Below are 18,107 nucleotides of genomic sequence, written 5' to 3'. Positions count from 1 at the left end.
ACAAACAGCAATGAAACTTTCTACCAAGCTCATTTTTCTTCCCCATGAAAATCCTCAAGTGGGAAAGCTAAAGAGACATGCTCACTAAACTGCACTGCTTCCACTTGATGTCCAGGTCAATGATGTTGAAGATAGCTGCATAAGAAAAATGCGCTCTGTCAAGACGTTCAAGGTCTAAGCATTTTTTGATGACCAGGTATTCATCCACCAGCCATTTACCATTGAGACCATTGCATACTTTGAACTTCTGGCCTTTCGCCTTCCGGATGACCAGAGAGGCATCAGGAAAAGCTATTGATGTCTGAGATCAGTGCAGGCGTCTCCTGCATGAGTGTGGCAGTTAAAGAAGAGCAAGCTTCTGAACACCAGGACTTACACTCCTGAATATAAAGTAAGCCTTTTAGTCCAGCTTTCAGTTACATCAAGTACACTTGGCATGTGCAATAGACCTTCGGCATACCTACTTCCACATCCCAGTTGTAAAGACACCTAGGACTTTTCTAAGGTTTCTAGTGTGCATTGATTATTTCCAGTTTGAAATTCTCCCATGTGAGCTAAAGTCAGCAGCAAGAACATTCTCCAAATGTATAACTGGGATTTTAGCATATCTTCGAAAACAAAACATCTTTGCCTATCCTTATCTTGACACTTGGTTGATTAATAATGGTTTGTCTAACGTCCTAAATCATTTCCATATAGTTTTGAGATTGTTAGCCAACTTGATCTGCTTGTCAATCATAAGAAGCTATCTGCCGTTCCAATTCAGTCATTTAAATACTTGGGTGTAGTTGGGACACTAAGTCTGCATGAGTGTGTCTTTTGCAGGAGAGACTTCCTCACAAATTCCAGGCCGGATCCTGTACTCCAACCTTCCATTATTGAACCTAGTGGACTAGCTTCTAAACTCATTCGAATTGGGCTTTTACATTTCCCACAGGACTGTGTGGTAATTCTCAAGGGAGCAAAACGAACATCCACCTGTAAATCATAGCCTTTAAAATGGAAGAGGTTTTACCTCCAGTGCTTCCAAACAATTGTGACTCCTCCATTTGCCAGGAAGAAGTGGTACTTTCATAAGTCCTGCATTTAGCGAGCTCAAAAATGTTTACGAAATGGTCTTCCTGCAGGCATTCCTTGATCCACGAAGATGGTAAGGGGTACCTGGCTGCAAAGTCAACAGACCACAAAGTCCTCTCCAGTCTGGCCGAAGTCCAGTCACCCGGTGTCGAGGTCAAAGGCCAATTCTTCCTTGGTCGATAACGTGCCTTCTGAGGGTCCCAGCAACTCTGACCGCACTTTTGGGTTCAGTGAGCTCTGGTGCAAATCTTTGCGTCAGGTCTTAGTTGTTGGTGCTGCACAGCGGTGGTGGTAGCTTGAAGACTTTGTGCTACCAACTTGCCCCAGTAGGCTTCTTTAGCTGTTGTGTCCCTGTTCTTTGAACAGCGGGCCAGTCAGCTGTGCCTTGAAATTCTCTTGGCTTGACTGGGCTCTGGAGCCATTGGTACGTCTCTCCAGGAGGGCAGGAAGCTGTCTTGTGGAACAGGCTCCATGTGTGCCCTGGAAAGCACCGTAGTTTGAAAGGCCACAAAATGGTTGCTTGGTAAAAGCTGCACTATGCAACAAGTTACAATAATTTCGACGTGCAGTTCAAGTTGGGCCTAATGTAACAAGCTGTTTGATACCTTGAAGTGCCCACTTTGGTCACGCCTTTCTATAGTTAGCACAGCTGAGTCGTCCGCGTGTAATACTGTACTTGCTAATTGGGCGACCATATCTTTCCAAAGTAAAATCGGTGTTTTCTTTGATTTACTGGCAAGACGTGTACACTACTTGTCCTTCCTGTGTCATGTTGCACCCTGCCTTAAGACTCGGTAGGCTTCCAGAGGGGTGACCTTCGCCGATGTATAGGGGAAGTAGTGGTTTTGCCATTGTTTTAATGAGAAATTTGGGCTAGCTGTCTGCAACTGCTCTTTCAATCTGCAGTGGCAGACCGAGGGAATTGTTTTACATGGGGGACCTCCAGGTTGGCACAACCAGTACTGTAAGCCCTGGAGTACCCCTATAATTTACATGTCCTGTATGCCAGGGTAGCATATACTAGGGACCTCTGTGCACTCTGAGTCTAAAGACCAGCAGCATCAGTTGAAAGACTTGGGAGTGACCATACAAAAAGAGGCATTTCCGTACAGGACTCCAAAGATTTATTTGTAAATTATGGTATTTTAGAACTAGTCTATCCACTTGGAAACCATAGATCTGCAGATGGTTAGTTTCTTGTGTTACCAGTTGGTAAACTTATGGCTAGCAAGCCTAAAGTCCAGGGGTAAAGCTGTAACTGTGGCTCTTTAGAGAGGTTTCTTATCTCCAAGATACTTGAAGCTGCTACTTAGGAGGTTTCTGCTTGTAAATTTAGAAGACACTGTTGTCTTGATTATGTCTCCAAGGTGAGTAGGATGGGTTTCCTTAGGAAATCTTTTTTGTTTATTCCTTGTTAATGGATTGCTATTCCATTCACTGCTTACGACTTGATGAGAATCCCCTGGAGGAGAAGTTGCTTACCTATAACACTAGTCCTCCTCTAGGGTAAGTCGTGATCAACTTTCCCACCTATCTAGACGAAAGAGCATAAAATGTTTCTCTTATGCCAAGATTCTTTTTAAAAAAAAAAAAAAAAAGGGAATTGATCGGTCACCTTCGAGCTTGATGGCACTCCGGAGAAGGGTGATTCTTTAAAAGACCAGTGCTTTTTATTTGTTCTTTATTGCAGCCTATCTGCTACCATTACCATTCTTTTCCTTAAAAAAAAAAAAGTTTTAAAAAGATGTTTATAGCCAATTTGTATTACTTTATTTGTGACTATTTCGTTCCTGTGTGTGTGTGTGTATATTTAAAAGTGCTCTGGGATCACACTGGTGGGACAGTTGTGATGGATACTTCTAACCATTTTACCACAGATTCCTCAACTATAGAATATTCCCAAACACCAGACTGGACCGTGAGATCTTGAAAGCAATAGCTCTTCAGTGTCATGAGGTGGTGCCATCTGAGTCAGTTATTACTTCGGAAGTGTCAGAGCGGAGCTGCTTATAGGTTCCACCACTTAGCACGAACGTTGTCTCATTAAATTCCACTTCGACGCAGATCTGGAGCTCTCCTCCCAGGTGTGTCCGCCTCCTGCTGATTACAAACCTACAAGACTTCGTGTCCTAACACCCCCACTCCCACGAATTCAAGGTGTGCTGTCACTACAGGAAGCCTTTGTTGATCACATGCCACAACTATGCATGTCTGTGGTGCTTGGACTCCAGCCATGCTTCAAAGTTGTGTGAGAAGTGTGCGATGTACCCGAGGGGGAACGGAGAGCAGCAATCAAAATTGTAAGTAACAGGGCAACACCAAATGGTTGCATTAATCATTCATAGCAGCGGCCCTGCTCCCAGTTGCACTGCCACTTCCCGCCCTGGATTGTGGGATGTTCTCGCACCTAATCCCAGTCTTAACCAAAGTCAACCGTTAATTCAAAAACTGGGGTCCCTGATGGACATGCTTCTTGACCTTTTGTGAAGTAAGCCAATGCTGCATAAGAGGTGTTTAAAGACAGCCATACTACAGCCAATTCCTTAAGGTTTCTTTCGCCAGCCATCAATTTTATTAGCAGTGCATAAGTTCAGGTGTTGTTCAAGGGGCCTGGCATACTGAAAACGGAAGCCTTGCTTCCCAGCCAGCTCCGCAACCCGCTCGGACCTTGCACAAATCTGTGGCATGGTGGCAGCTGAAGCTGTTCACATCAGCAGGGGCAGCTGTGCTCTAATTGCTCCTTCTGTGACCACAGTTACCAAGCCACTCTTAACCTTCCAGGACCACAGGCAGCCGATGGGGGGTATGACCTGCATATATATTTTTTTTTTTTTGTCCTTCCTCACAGAAAATTAATCACAAGGGATCAGTGAGTGCTGCAGATTGTTTAATGGGGCTATGCCCTACCTTTTATTTTGTCCCCTCACACATTCTTACGGTCTCAGCTCGTATTTTGACAGACCACACTAACTTCTTTATGTGAGAGTTTAGTCCACTCCTCCATTGAGAGAGCACCTGAGTGAGAAATAGGGGTCTGGTGTTATTCCAACTACGTCTTCCTTCCCAGGAAGGACCTTCAGGATCCGAATGCCTCTTTACGAAAGGACAAATTCAAAAAGTTCTCTGGCTCAGGTTCTTCCTCCTCTGGATCCAGGGGTTTGGATGGTGTTCTTGGGCTTGCTGGACACGTATTTTCAAATGCCTATCCTTTTGTTCAACAGACTTTAATTAAGGTTCACGTCGAGGTGAAGCACTTTCAGTTTGCCCCTCTACCCCTCACCTCAACGGTCTTGTGTTCCTATGGTGATACCAGTGGTCACAGCTTATCTTTGTTGGTGTTTGGATACATGTATTCCATTAACTCAACGGCTGGCTGCTTAAGGGGGGCTTGCCCCATTTCGGCTGCAGCCCAGCTCCGGACAATTCTTGCTGCCATCCGTAGGATTTTTCCTTCAACGTACTAGAGTCTCACCTAATGCCAATACAAAGGAGTCCCTTAAATAAGAGCTATTCCGGACACACTGATGTTCAAGGCCTTGCTCCATGAAGTCGGAGACATTCAGGATGTGACCCTAATATTTCAAGCTCAATCTTGGTTCTTGGAGAGGATGATTCTGAGACTTCTTGGGCCCCTAGCCTTGTACATCCTCCTCATCTTCTGTGCCAGATAACATATGCAAGTCCTAAAGAGGAACCTTTCATTTCAATGGTTTCTGAACCGGGGAAGCCCAGCTGACACAATCTGTTTCTCTCCCTGTCCCACCCAGAGCTCACAGTGGAGTCAGATACGTCAACTGTAGATTTAAGGGCTCCCCCGGGAGAAGTGGAAATCTGGCGTCTCTTGTTTCCATTGATGCACAAGTTTCTCATCTCCATGTTGGCACTTTGTATTGAAAGCCTTTCTAACAACCATCAAGGGAAGGATGGTGCAGGTTATCGCAGACAAACCTAATGCCATGTGATACCGAAACCAATTAGGACAAAGTGGGGTCTTGCACCTTCTGCCAGGAGAACCTGTGCCTTTGGGAATGACTGGATCAGCAGGTCGTTTTTGGGGTGACCAATCATTTGGTTGGGTGTCTCAGAATGCTAGGTCAGACCAACTGAGCAGACGTCAGTTGGCAGATCACTAGTGTAATCTTCATCCTAGCGCGGTTAAAGGCAACTGTTACTGGTGGGATGTACCGTGGCAGGATCTTTTCACCCCTGGCAAAAGCTTAGTGTCAAGACTACTGCATGCTAGATTTTCCACCAGGAAGATCCAAAGGAAACTCATTGCGCCGGCAATGGGACACAGGCATCCCGTACACATTCCCATCCCTATTTGCCTTACACCTTTAAGGAAATCAGGACAATCCTATCAAATCAACTGGATAGCCTGAATTTTTGTGCCCCGGTGGGGGCAGGGGTAGCATCCTGATCTCTTGACCCTGCACATTTTCCCTCTGATCCAGCTACACTTTTGGGAGGACCTCCTGTCGAAGCAACAGGGCAGAGTCTTGCCCCCAAATCTCCAGTACCTCTGTCTCCGTGAGTGCTGATTGTTGGCAACTGAGCTGTTATGAGATGCCATTGAAGAGATTGATGCAATCCTATCAGTCGGACTTCCTCTGACCAAATCTATCTATTCAGGACATTGGGTGAAGTTTCTGTTCTGTTGTAAGATCCGTCCGCTTGATCTCTTACAGGCTAAATTATTGTTAATGTATGTTTGATTTGTCAATACCCAAACAAGGCTTTGCAAGGTGAGCAGAGTTAAAGGCACATATCTGCCTTTTCAGCATTTTTTGTTGTTTACTTGACCAGCCTTCACACTTTAAATCACCTATTTTGAAGGGTTTTCTGAAATGATTAACACAGCTATTTCCCCTGAGACCATTTATTATTCCTTAAAATTAACCATCCTCCACTTTATAAATGTGTGCTAAGCTCTAGCCTAGAGGGATTCCCCTGAAGGCCTGTGGGCTTGTTCCACCACAGCTATTGACACTAAAGGCATTAGCAAGAGTTTTAGGACCTTACTACATGGGCGTCCGTACACAGGTTCACCAACCGCCACTGCCTTGACTGTTGGGTCTTTCATGAGTTAATGCTGTGGTATCTGGCTAAAGGAGAGGAATATATGGTTAGTACCCATAAGAAAAACAAGTTACTTAAACTTTAGCAATGCTTTTTCTGGTGGATTATTTAAGTTCCTTGCCGCCCTCCCACCTCCCTATTCTGTGTCAAACACATTCTGAAAGTACCTAAGTTTGTTTTCAGCATACCCAGTTGCAACTTAATTGACTTGATTTGTTCCGAGTGCTCGGAAGACAAACCAATCTGGAACTAACATCGGTGTGCAAGGGTAGTGTCTATAGGCAGCTCCATTTCACTCCTGGGGTAGTGCGAGTCTGTTGTGGAGTCAAGTGGTGCTACCCAGCAGCACACTAGAGCTATTACTTTAAAGATTTCTAGATCCAGTCTGGTGGCTGAGAATATTCCACAAGTGAGGATTCTACCGATAGAGTATCTGCCATATAGTGTTACTGAAGGTTACTTGTTCTTCAGTACTTACGATTTTGATAAAGAATTCCCTAGAGGAGAGAAAGGATTGCAGGTAAGAAACTTTTCCATCTGCAGACATTTTGTAGAATTGAACTTCAGACACGTCAGCCAGGACATACTCTGGCCATTTACCAGGTCTTTCTTCACAGAAAGAAGGATCATCAAACTAGGAAATCAACACTGTTTTAGTTCCACCTCAGAATAGTAGAGGTGTTCATTTCTGTTTCTTCTTTTGATTTATAATTGGTCAGATTCAGGCAGTGACTTTCGTTGCCTGTGATTTTTGGATTGACTCTGTTGTGTTAATTAAAATTTCCTGTAAATCCAATCTGTGGTTTCCTCTTTTTCCAAGCATGGCTTCAGAGAATGTGCAGGCTGTATAGTAGACTCTACAGACATGTCCAGTCTATGGCCGAATTCAAAGACCGGCTTTGTGGCTGACAGGCCAAGACAGTGCCCCTCTTCTATGGCAGACTGCAGGCTGAAGGACTGACTACGTACTCTATATGAAACACGTTTGATAAGTGTGGCCTGTAATGTGAATACAGTCTGTCATACCGATTTCAGCCCTTGGGTGGACTGTCAAGTCACTGTCAATGGTTGCAGAGTAAGTCAGGCCATTACACTTTTAAAGGAGAAGCACCATGGAGTAAAGTAACAGATGAGGGACGCAGCTCACCACCCTTTTCTTTTATTTCTCCTTTTGATTCCCTTTTATAAGCATGCCGACCCCTTAAACGTCCACTCCTTTCGTTGGTGGGTCTTTTCTGTCAAATGTTGAACCAATTGGAATGTGTATAATTTGATTATATACTTTTTTTCTTTTGTTTAAAGTATTTGTAGAACATTGGATGGAAACAAGAGCAGCTGCTTCTGTAAAACCCCATCTCCAGAAAAACATGGCTCCCCCTGAAGATCCCCAATTTCAATCCTTTCTGCCAATGAATCCAACCTGACTTGCTGTCCTCTCCTCCCCTTTCCTGAATTCAGCCCCAACTGCCTAGAAGTCCTGGTCCAAGAATCGCTCCATCCAAAGCTGCAGTGATGCCCACACTTTCCCACTATTGAAATTGGCTTACTTCAGACCCCATCCTATATCACGCCACAGCTGCCCTTCCAGTCTAATTAAACCTGCCTCTCGTATCCAATCACAAATGCCCATCAAATGTAGTCTCTTCTTGCTCCACAAATCCATGCCCTTTGTGCACCCTTAGTTCAACTCATGGTCCCAAAATGTCCATCAGTGGGGTGTGTACTAAAATCCTCTCTAATTCGTCACTTTCCCAGAATATTCTCTCCTCCCTTCTAAAATTATTCAGGTCTTCCCTTCTGTATCCTCTACTTTTGATTTTTCACTTCCTTTTCTCTTTTATGCTCCATATCCATTCCCTTAAGTCATTCTTTGCTTGCACCTTTCAAATCAACTTTGTTCCTCCTACCCTCCTACCCTCCTCTTTTACTCTGTTCATCTTTTCATTTCTTCTTTTCTGCCCTTTCCCTTCCCTTCCTGTTCCTTTCATTCTTTCCTCTTCCCTTTCTCTACTGTTTTAATTATGGAGGAGGAAAAAGGATTAATAATGTAGGGTGATGGTCATAGACTGCATCTGCCCGTTACCCACAACCTTCCACCTGGGTGAGTAGTCTTAAAGTTTGAATTGTTCTGAGGAGCCCGACCTCCAGTGCTGGTTGCTCTTGTTTCCTGCCCAAGAAATATTTGCATTAATGACTCAAAATGTGTCCAATTACAAGCAGTCTGAGTAGTGAACGTGAGGACTCTTGCAGCCAAAGAACTATCCTTTTTTACATACGTGTTGATTTTGCTGCCCACGCCCTGCTCACTGTTTGCCACCCTGCCATGCACGCTGAGTTTGCATCCCTTCCCTGCACATTTATTTGCAACTGTGCTTTAACTTATTGGCCCGCATTTGTTTGTCCGCCCCACCTGTTAACTGCTAGCCCAAGTCAGCATGCCTCATGGCATCTCTGTCCCTTATCTCCGAACCCACTATTCCAATGCCTTAGCTGAAAAAGTAAAGAAATGTGTCTCTCTTTGCACCATTTAGAAAGAGAAGAGGATGGATTGCTATAGAAAAATGTCTCCCTGATTTCAACTACACATGGTGAAGTCCTATGAGGTATCCCAGTACTAACATTACCCTGTTGACTTGGGCCTATTTTACAGTGCTAAAGGCATTTCTGCTGTGAGATTTTCTCACTGCGCGGATATACACCTTGTGATCCAGTTTTCCCATTCAACAGCAGTTTATGGCATAACTGTAGTAATTTATTTTGAATTAAGCCCTCTTGCATCCAACTTTAATAGCAGTAATACACAAAAGGCCATAGTCCCACCAAGATGTAGGCTTTTTTTTCAGGGAGGGCTTTCCCTTCCTTTCTCCAACATTTCACCCAGATCTACGCAGCCATTAGCATTAAAACTAGAAATGGCCTTCGTGTGGGCTTGAGCCAGTTTCCCTCTTCCATTCTCCTACCGTGATCTCGAAACAGGAACAGCTCTCCCTTGTCCCCTTCCCCACCTTTCCCTCAGCAGCCTCCCCTGAAACTCCAGCCACTCCTCCCAGTTTCCCCTGCACCACACCATCCCTCACAACCTTACCCCCCAATAAAAGCAGGTGTTTTGGAAGTTCTTTGGTGCATCCGTCTTAACGATCACTGCATGTTTTCAAGTACAGCTGCAGTAGATGGACTTTGCTGACTTACGTTGGAATACTGTTCTAAGCACGTGGTCTTGTGCCTTGCGCCGGGCTCTGTGCATGAGCGCACCTCTTCTCTAATGCTGGGTATTCTCCTCCCCCTCCCTATCCTGCAACATCACCTCCCTCCATCCCGCTTTTTCTGCTTCTAGGTGAACAATGCCACTGCCCGTGTGATGACCAACAAGAAGATGGTGACCCCGTATGCAAACGGTGAGGACCTGGTGAAGGGCTATTTGGTTGGGGGTGATGGATGGTTGCTTATCGATAAACGTTACTGGGTTTAATTGGGAGGACGAAGAATAAGTATTTCTAGGACTGTCAATGCTACATTGCTACTTTTAACATCTTCCTCGCACTTAATACACATTTTTCCAACCCTCTTCCATGTGAGTTAGTATGCAGCAAGCCCTTACTCCTTTTGTGCATTTAGACTGACATCGCATTTTCCCTTTTGTCCCAATTTTATTTAGAAGTTATTGGTCTTCTAGCACCTTTTAAAAAAATGATATCCTTCTTAAAAACAGACACTAAAGAAAATCAGACTGATGTAGGAGCCTTCTTATAAAGCAATTCGACACTGGAGTGACAGCCCTTAGTTCTCTATCACTTTTTGAAGCAAGGAATCCCTGAACACTGGTGATTTGTTCTTTCATTTTTTTTATTTTTATTTTATGCTTTTGTTTCATCATGTGGCTGGCAAAACTCAGACCAAGATGAACTTCGTCTTATAGGCTGAAGATAAAAGTGAAAAGACATGCAGGAACAGAAGGTCCTCAAGGTTTAGGCTTTAAATTTCCTTCAGAGAAAAGAGCTAACCTTTCTGGATCAGGCTCTTAGGCCAGAAAAAGTACTCTCTGGAAGAACCTGCCCCAACTTTAGTCTTAGCTGGTGCTTACTTTTGACAACCCAAAGGGTGGCTCTGGAAAGATCGTTACAGCAGCAGTTTACATTGATTATGTACGACCATAACCTACAGCATTCTTGTTGCTGAAGAATAAGTGAACATTTCATAAAGCACACAGTTTTGCAGCGTGAATTTTTCTGGATTCACATGCTGTGCTTGATTCTGCCGTCAAATGGATAAGTCTAGAATGGTCCATCTGTAGTCTGTGTTCTGTCATGAAGCAACAAGGTAAACCCCTCCGTTACCAAGGGCAGCAAAGAAGGCGCAGAAAGCAGCCAAGGCATCGAAGACGATGACCGAAGGTCAGCCACAGCTGAAAGAATCCCACAGAGCTCATGCCAGGGATACTGATGAGGGGAAACGTCAAAATCGACAGACTGGTGCCGGACGAGAGGACTTGAAGGATAAGACCATACTTTCGGAGGTGGAATCCACCGCATCAAAGAAGAGGATCTCCACGGCTTCTGACGCCGATAGGGCTCTCCCTCAAGGTGGAGAAAGAAGATGCCTGGAAGCAGAAATGGCAGCACTCCTTCAACATAAGGAGTTCGAGGTGCTGAAGGCATACAGAATTCCTTTGAATCCTTCCACTACCTTAGAGACGGAGGAAGAAGATATCGTCTGTGCTCCGGCAACACCCAAACCTCACAAAGATGAAGTCGAGGAAGAACTCAACTTTCCAGAAGAAGAGGAAGCGAAAGTAACTTTCGAGTAAGAGTGGAACGACCTAGGCATGGAGAGCCCTGAAGAAGAGGTTTATAGCTATCTCTCCAAGGCTTCGCCACCAGATGATATAACCTTTTACAACAGCTTCATCAAGTGCATAGCTGATACTTTCGGGGTCCCCTTAGAAGAGGAGAAAGGAGTCTCAAGTTTCCTCCTAGAAACATTGCCAACATTCTCAAAGGGTATACAATGCCTCCCTATGCTGCCAATCATTCTGGATCAGGTCAAGGAGGCTTTCAAGGAGCCTATCTCAGCAAAAGGAGTAACACCAAGGGTAGAGAAGAAATACAAGCCCTCCAATAAGGACCCAAATACATTCAAGGGAACACAGTGTCTGACTTCATCATTGTTGCCGCAGCAAGAAGGAGCAATGCTCATTCCTCCACTGGCCCACGTCCAGAAAGGGAAAAGTAAGAAAATGGACATGGTGGGGAGGAAGATGGAAAAAGAGGCAGCAACACAATGGCGCATCACAAACTCTAATGCCCTCCTAGTTATGGTCACCAACAATGGGTCGACATCAAGGAACTAATGCACAAACTCCCAGAGGAGGATAAGAAAAGAGCAAAATCCATCTTGCAGGAGGGGAAAACATAGCAAACACCTGCCTGAAATCAGCTATAGACCCATCTGAATACAGCCAGCAGACGTGCAAAGGTACAACACCAAGAAGACACGCCTGGCTCAAATTCTCAGGCCTCAAACAGGAAGTACAAACATCCATAATCAACAAGCCAGTCACAGGAGACGCCCTGTTTAGACGTCAAGTAGATGAGTCCCTACAGCAAGTAGAGGACAATGTAACGGCCAGAGCTATGGGAGTCCTGCAACATAGGGGCACCTTCAGGAGAGGAGGATTTTAACCTCGAAAGACCCATAGGAACGGGGCAGAGGGTGTTCTCAAAAGGGCAACAGCAAGCACAAGGTAATGGACAGCAGTTTAGCCTATAGTCCGGATACCAATCCTGGCAGCAGTAACCAAAGCTGTCCTTTCGTGGCAGAGGAAGAGATGGGGGGGGGGCGGGGGGGGGAGACAACCCTCAAGAGGGGGAGGAGCAAACTCAGTGACTTTCCCACAAAGGAGGACTCCTACACAACCCCAGTGGGAGACAGAGTAGCTCATTACTCACAACAATTGGAAAACATAACTAAAGACCATTGGATTTTAAATGTGGTATGCCACGGCTATTGTATAAAACAAAAAAACTTCTACCAAAGAAGAAAATGTTCCAAAGAACAAAACTCTTACAATTGAAGGAGGAAATGAAGGAACTCGTAGAAAAACAAGCAATAGAGAAACCAACAAGGGAGCACAACAATGGAACCTACTCGCCTTATTTCTTGCTACCAAAGCAAGATCTCACGTTAAGACAAATCTTAGATCTCGGATTCATAAACAAGTTCATGTGCACACAGCATTTCAAGATGTCAACACTACAAAAATTAATCCCACAACTACAAAAAAGGGGACTTCATGGCAACAGTAGACTTAATAGATGCCTATCTGCACATCCCCATGAACCAAGCACACAAGAGATACCTCCAGTTCATCCACGAGGATATGCACTACCACTTCAAGGTCTTGCCCTTTGGAATAAAATCAGCACCAAGAGTTTTCACAAAGTGCTTAGCAGCATCTCTAAGAAGGAGAGGAATCCACATCTATTCCTATATAGACGACTGGGTTGGTGAAGACAAGTTTGAAATCAAGATGTTACACACCCATTCAACAGGTGATCACAACAATACAAGGATTGGCATTTTCCATTACCATAAAAAAAACTCATTAGAACAGGATTTCTTTTCCCTAGGAACAAGATTAAATTCAAAATTGGCACGGCATACCTGACCCAAAGGAGGATACAAGCAATCAAAGAGCAAACTCTACTCAACCAATGAACAGTGTGGACAGTTATGAAATTGATGGGCATGATGGCATCATGCATCCCCTAATTACCCATGCATGTCTACACGTACACCCTCTACAGGAATGGCTGTGCAACAGTCACAAACCACAGGGAGTTGGGAGGATCTAGTGGTTGTAACCGAGAGGGTACAGAAGCTGTAGCAGTGGTAGGCATCCTAGAACATGGCACTAGGCAGACCATTCAAATCGCCAACTCCCTCAATGACCTTCACAACGTATGCGTCCCACAACGGTGAGGAGCACATTCAGGAAACCTAAAGTTATGGGATAAATGGATCCGTGCAGACTCCATAATACATATCAACGTCCTATAGATGAAGACTGTTTCTGGCTCTGAAGGCATTCCAAGCCCACCTAGCAGGGAAGACCGCATTGATCCAAACAGACAATACTACAACAATGTTTTACCTCAAACAGGGAGGAGCTAAATCATTTACCCTAAGCAAGCTAGCTCCGGGAATAATGAAATGGGCTATACCAAAGAGAATCGCTCTTCAGACAATTCACCTGCTAGAGGAGGACAACACAGACGCAGATCAGCTCCGCAGGCAGTCCAGAAGCTCCCACGAAAGGGAGATAAAGCAAATGAGCCTGCAAAACGTATTCAGCATCTATAATAGACCTATGCTCAACAGTGGAGAACAAGAAATGCCAATTCTTCAACACCACATATCAAAAAGAAATGCCTTGTCTCTAAACTAGTCAGGGACATTTGCATATGCTTTTCCTCCAATTCCTCTGCTATAAAGGGCACTGGAGAAAGCCAGACAACCAGGAACCTACCTAATTCTCATAGCCCCTCAATAGGCAAGGCAAACCTGGTACTCGAGCCTACTCGAACTCTCCAAGGGACAGATGATCTACTTCAAGGCAGGAAAGGATCGTCTCACAATGCAGGAAGGGGTCAAATATTTCACCCGGAACAAACACTCAGCCTAGCAGCCTGGCTGCTGAGTACATAGTTTGGACATTTGAACTTAACACAAAGAACAATGGAAATACTAAAAAAGGCACGAACGCCAACCACAAAATAATGCTACGTAGCTAAGTGGAAAGAGTACCTCGTGTGGTGTACGGAGAACAATATCCTAAATTCAATATCTACACAGGAAACAGTACTCGCATATCTTAGCCACTTGCTAGACAGTAAAATAAACTAGTCCAGTCTCCAGGTGCACCTAGCAGCGATTGTAGTTTACACTAGTGGAGATTCATGTAAAGTTTTTCACATCAATCATGAAAAGGTTCCTAGAAGGTTCCAAAAGAATTGCACCCCAGGCTCCAGTCCCTATGTAGAGCTTAAACACAGTACTAACACAGCTAATGACGGAACTGTTTGAACCCCTGCACAAAGCAGAACTCCTGTATATCACAATAAAGACTGCATTCTTAATAGATATAACATCTCTACAGTGAGTAAGTGAACACAAGCATTTATTATTGAGGAACTATACATGGAAATCTATAAAGACAAGATTGTCCGAAGGACCAACCCTCAGTTCCTACCTAAGGTTGTGAGCAAAGTGCACATGAATCAAAGCATTCAGCTAGCACTTTTCCTCAAAGACCCGCAAAACGATAAGAAATAAGCCTTAATACCCTAGATGTAAGAAAAGCCTTATTACACTATCTACAGGAGACAAGACAATTCCGTAAAGGGAATCAATTGTTTGTCTTTTGCTTCAAGTCCAACAAAGATGCACCTGTGACAAAGGGGACAATTGCACGTTAGAGTGTAGAGTCAATTCTAGTATGCTATTCCTCAGTGGGGGAAACAAACTCGTGGCCAAGAGCACACTCAACAAGGAAAAAAGGGGGCAACCATGGCCTCTATGGTCAATGGACACTATGTGCAACTGTTACAGGGACATCTCCACACACCTTCACCAAGCATTATTGTGTGGATATACAGATGGCAAAGGAAGCTCAGGTGGGACAAAAAGTACTTCAACATTCGCAAGGTCTTCCACATCTTACCCCAACCATCCCATGGAAGGGGAAAATGCTACATAATCTAATGCACAGCATGTGAATCCAGAAAGGGATTCATGCTGCAAAATGAAATCGTTACTTGCCAGTAGGAGTAGATTTGCAGCTTGTAGAGTTTTCTGTATTGATGTGCGAACCACCTACCTTCCCATGGATGAGGAAACCAAACAGGTGGGAGAAAAGATCATATAAAAGAAAAGACAGAACTTAGAACAAGAAAAGTGAAGCCATCCCCTCATTTAAAAAGAAAAGAAGAATCCCAAGGTGGAATATGCATCTTCACTCTGCATATCATTATCCCGCATGCTGTCACAGCGCGGTCGTGAGAACGCATACCATTACCCCGCAAGTCGTTACGACTTGTGAAGGGGGGGCGCCGGATGTCCAACTCCGGTCTGTCCGGACAGTAGGGAAGGTGTTGAATTTTAAATCAAACTCCTTCTCCCCCCTCCGCAAGTCGTAACGACTTGCGGAATAATGGTATGCGTTGTCACAACACCGCGTTGTGACAGCATGCTGGGTCACGGATGCGGGGTGAAGGTAGTTTACCCCAAGGTGACTACCACACACAGAAACTTCCGGGGCACTGTCTTACGTCCCACAAGGGCTGGACCTAGCACCAAATGGTGGTAGACGCCCACGAAAAGAGACATTTCCAGACCCATCCACTAGATAGCGGAATAATGCACAGCATGTAAATCAAGAAAACTCTTCACACAAAAAAAAAACTACTGCTACTGGTAAGTAACCATTTCGTTACTGTCTTTAAGAATGTGCAGAATGAGTAATGAATAGTGAAGCTGATCTTTTTGTTCTAGAAAATTTGGACAGATGGTGTGCCTTTTTTGCCTCATGAGGTATCTCAGAAAATATGCAACGGATTGCAGTTTTCTTCTCTGCTTTCCCCAGCTATTTGCAGGGTGATTTTTTTTTTTGATGATTAAGACTTTTCATCATCAACCTGAGGCAAGTCTCCAAAATAGAAGTCTGCTAGAATGCTCAAATAGCCATTAGAATTGTACATCGATCCAAAGGTCTGAGCTGAGAACGATGTGAGCAGAGCTCAAATGGGCACCCTTCACACACCACAAATATAAATCTTAGAAATGGTGCCCTTTGAGGATCATGGTCTTCACTGTGCACCCATCTCATTGGTTGTAGGTTTTTTTCAGTGAATTTATTAGGCTACTAAAGTGTAGGTAGCCGGCTCATCATACAGTGGACCGTAACGAGGTACACTGTGTAGAGTCCTGGCAACCATTGTTGGTTTACAGAGGCAAAAATTATGACACTAAATACTCTCTCTTGTGGTAGTGTGGACGAGCAGTTTAGGCTTATCGGGGAGGGAGGGGTGCTAAGCATTTGTTGTACTCGCAGAGCTAATAAATGAGACCAATTTAGAAAAATAAGTCTTATTGTTATATGTTTTGATACCAAGAACACTTCGTTATCAAGTAAGTACTTTTTTAGATATCTATTTTTACAGGTAAGTAAAATGTTCACTTGAATGTGTCTTTACGCAGCAATGCTTTCCTATGGGGAAAAAGGCACATGTTGCGTAGTTATTTACGGTCGGTTTATAGAGATGTTGTTGGAGGCCAAGGTCTAAAGTACCACCAGGAGTTACTCGTTACCTGCCCTAGGGCGTCCAGGTGAGGAGGTGCTGGTCTGGTTGGTAGCTTTGCATGCCATGCCAGTGTGAAGAAAAGGGGGGTGGACAGGGGGGCACCTAGAATACAGGCTGCATAGTGCTGGTGCGCTTGGATGCAGAGTTGATAGTTTGGCTGGGGTCTGTGCGAGCAAGGTCCTCCCGGTTGTCGGTCTTGCCAGTTGAGGGTGCAGAAATCAGGACAGCTGGGCCACTCTGGAAGTGGGGCTGTGCTGACTTTCCTCAAAGGCTGCTTGGTCTCTGGACCGGTACCCCCGGGTATTATTGCTGTGCAGCTCCGATTGGTTCTCACTTGGTGGGGGGGGGGGGAGAAGGGTGTCAAGGAGATCTGACCTTCAGGAGCACAGGTACCTCTTCCGGGGGGGCTGCGGCGGCGGGCTGGCCAGTGAGCAGCAACACAGTAAACCGAACTCTGCTTCTTCTGTGATTGCAGGGGAGTAGCTCCTCCAAGAGAGACTGCTGGCAGTTTGCTAAGTGCTGGCGGTCTACCGGGGTTCTTGGTTGTTGCTCCGCTACAGGACGAGTCACGATTGTCAAAACTGGTGCAGGCAGAATTTGGCACCAAAAGCCCACAGCAGTTTTTAGTTCTCATTGTCTCGCTGCTCTTTTTTTGTCCTCTTCTTCTGGATCCGTCGAATCTGAGTTTGTCGACCTGGCGTGGCTCCTAAATATTCAATTTAGGGGCATTGAGTGAAGTGACGGGTAGTAGCCAGTACACCCCGCCCTCCCAATATGACCACTTCTTGTGGGAAGTGAGCATAACCCTGACCCAGTGTGCCTAATGAAACCAAAAATCAAGATGGTGGAATTCTAGTTTGTCTTCACATCATGTAGCCCACCTTGGGGGTGGATTTATCCAGATGGGGAACACGCCTCCTGACTAGCTAATTTTCCCCCCTGTCCTGGCAGCAAAGTGGCCCGGAAAGGGGGGGGGGGGGGGGGTGTTGGCATTGCCTGCTGTAGGGGTGACTCATTACCTGCTGTCTGCTGGCATGACACACACACGGTGTTATGTTGCGTCTTCACTTTTCTCCACACCCTGTCCTGCAGCATGCAATGGCAGTTTGCATAAGTGTGCTGAGGGTCCCTTGGAATGGTACAATACATGCTTTCAGCCTTGGGGACACTCTTTAGCCTTCGTGCCCTAGATACCAGGGGTACAATTTACTAGGGACTTAAGGCAGTAATACAGGTATTGCCAATTGGTGGAACGGTTGTACAGTTTTAGGGAAAAAGATCTGGTTGGGACCTTGATAGCAGGAACCCAGTGCACGTCTGTCAAAATTGTATCAAATACCAGGCAAAAAGTGGGTTGACCATGTCAAAAATGGGCACTTCCATACATGAAGTGTCATTCGTAGACAATAACTTAAGAAAACCAGCTAGAGACTAAACAGAGAGCACATTTGACAACTAAGAAGGGAGCTACAATAGCCTTCCTGGCCAAAGTTGCGCTTAACGACAAAGGTATGGCAGCCTCATGGTTACGGTGCACACAGTCACAAAACCACTACTGCATCGATGTACACGTGAAAAGAGAAACACAAGTGG

The 18,107-nt window shown here is 45.0% G+C and overlaps 1 protein-coding gene across 25 annotated transcripts in view; it reads left to right on the top strand.

Annotated features, from left to right (window-relative positions):
• Positions 1-18,107, top strand: part of RBFOX2 (RNA binding fox-1 homolog 2) — a 527,728-nt gene that overhangs the window by 394,099 nt on the left and 115,522 nt on the right. For all 25 annotated transcript variants that reach the window (XR_014960570.1, XR_014960569.1, XM_085601134.1 and 22 more), the window contains one exon: positions 9,491-9,551. Coding sequence is in view for 23 of the 25 variants with exons in the window: in XM_085601134.1 (XP_085457260.1) it covers positions 9,491-9,551 (61 nt within the window). In the remaining 2 variants the exon portion in view is untranslated. The remainder of the gene's footprint in view (positions 1-9,490; positions 9,552-18,107) is intronic.

Source organism: Triturus cristatus, chromosome 4_2 (assembly GCF_964204655.1).
Source record: "Triturus cristatus chromosome 4_2, aTriCri1.1, whole genome shotgun sequence".
NCBI lineage: Eukaryota > Metazoa > Chordata > Amphibia > Caudata > Salamandridae > Triturus > Triturus cristatus.
This window is presented reverse-complemented; position numbering and strand designations above follow the sequence as displayed.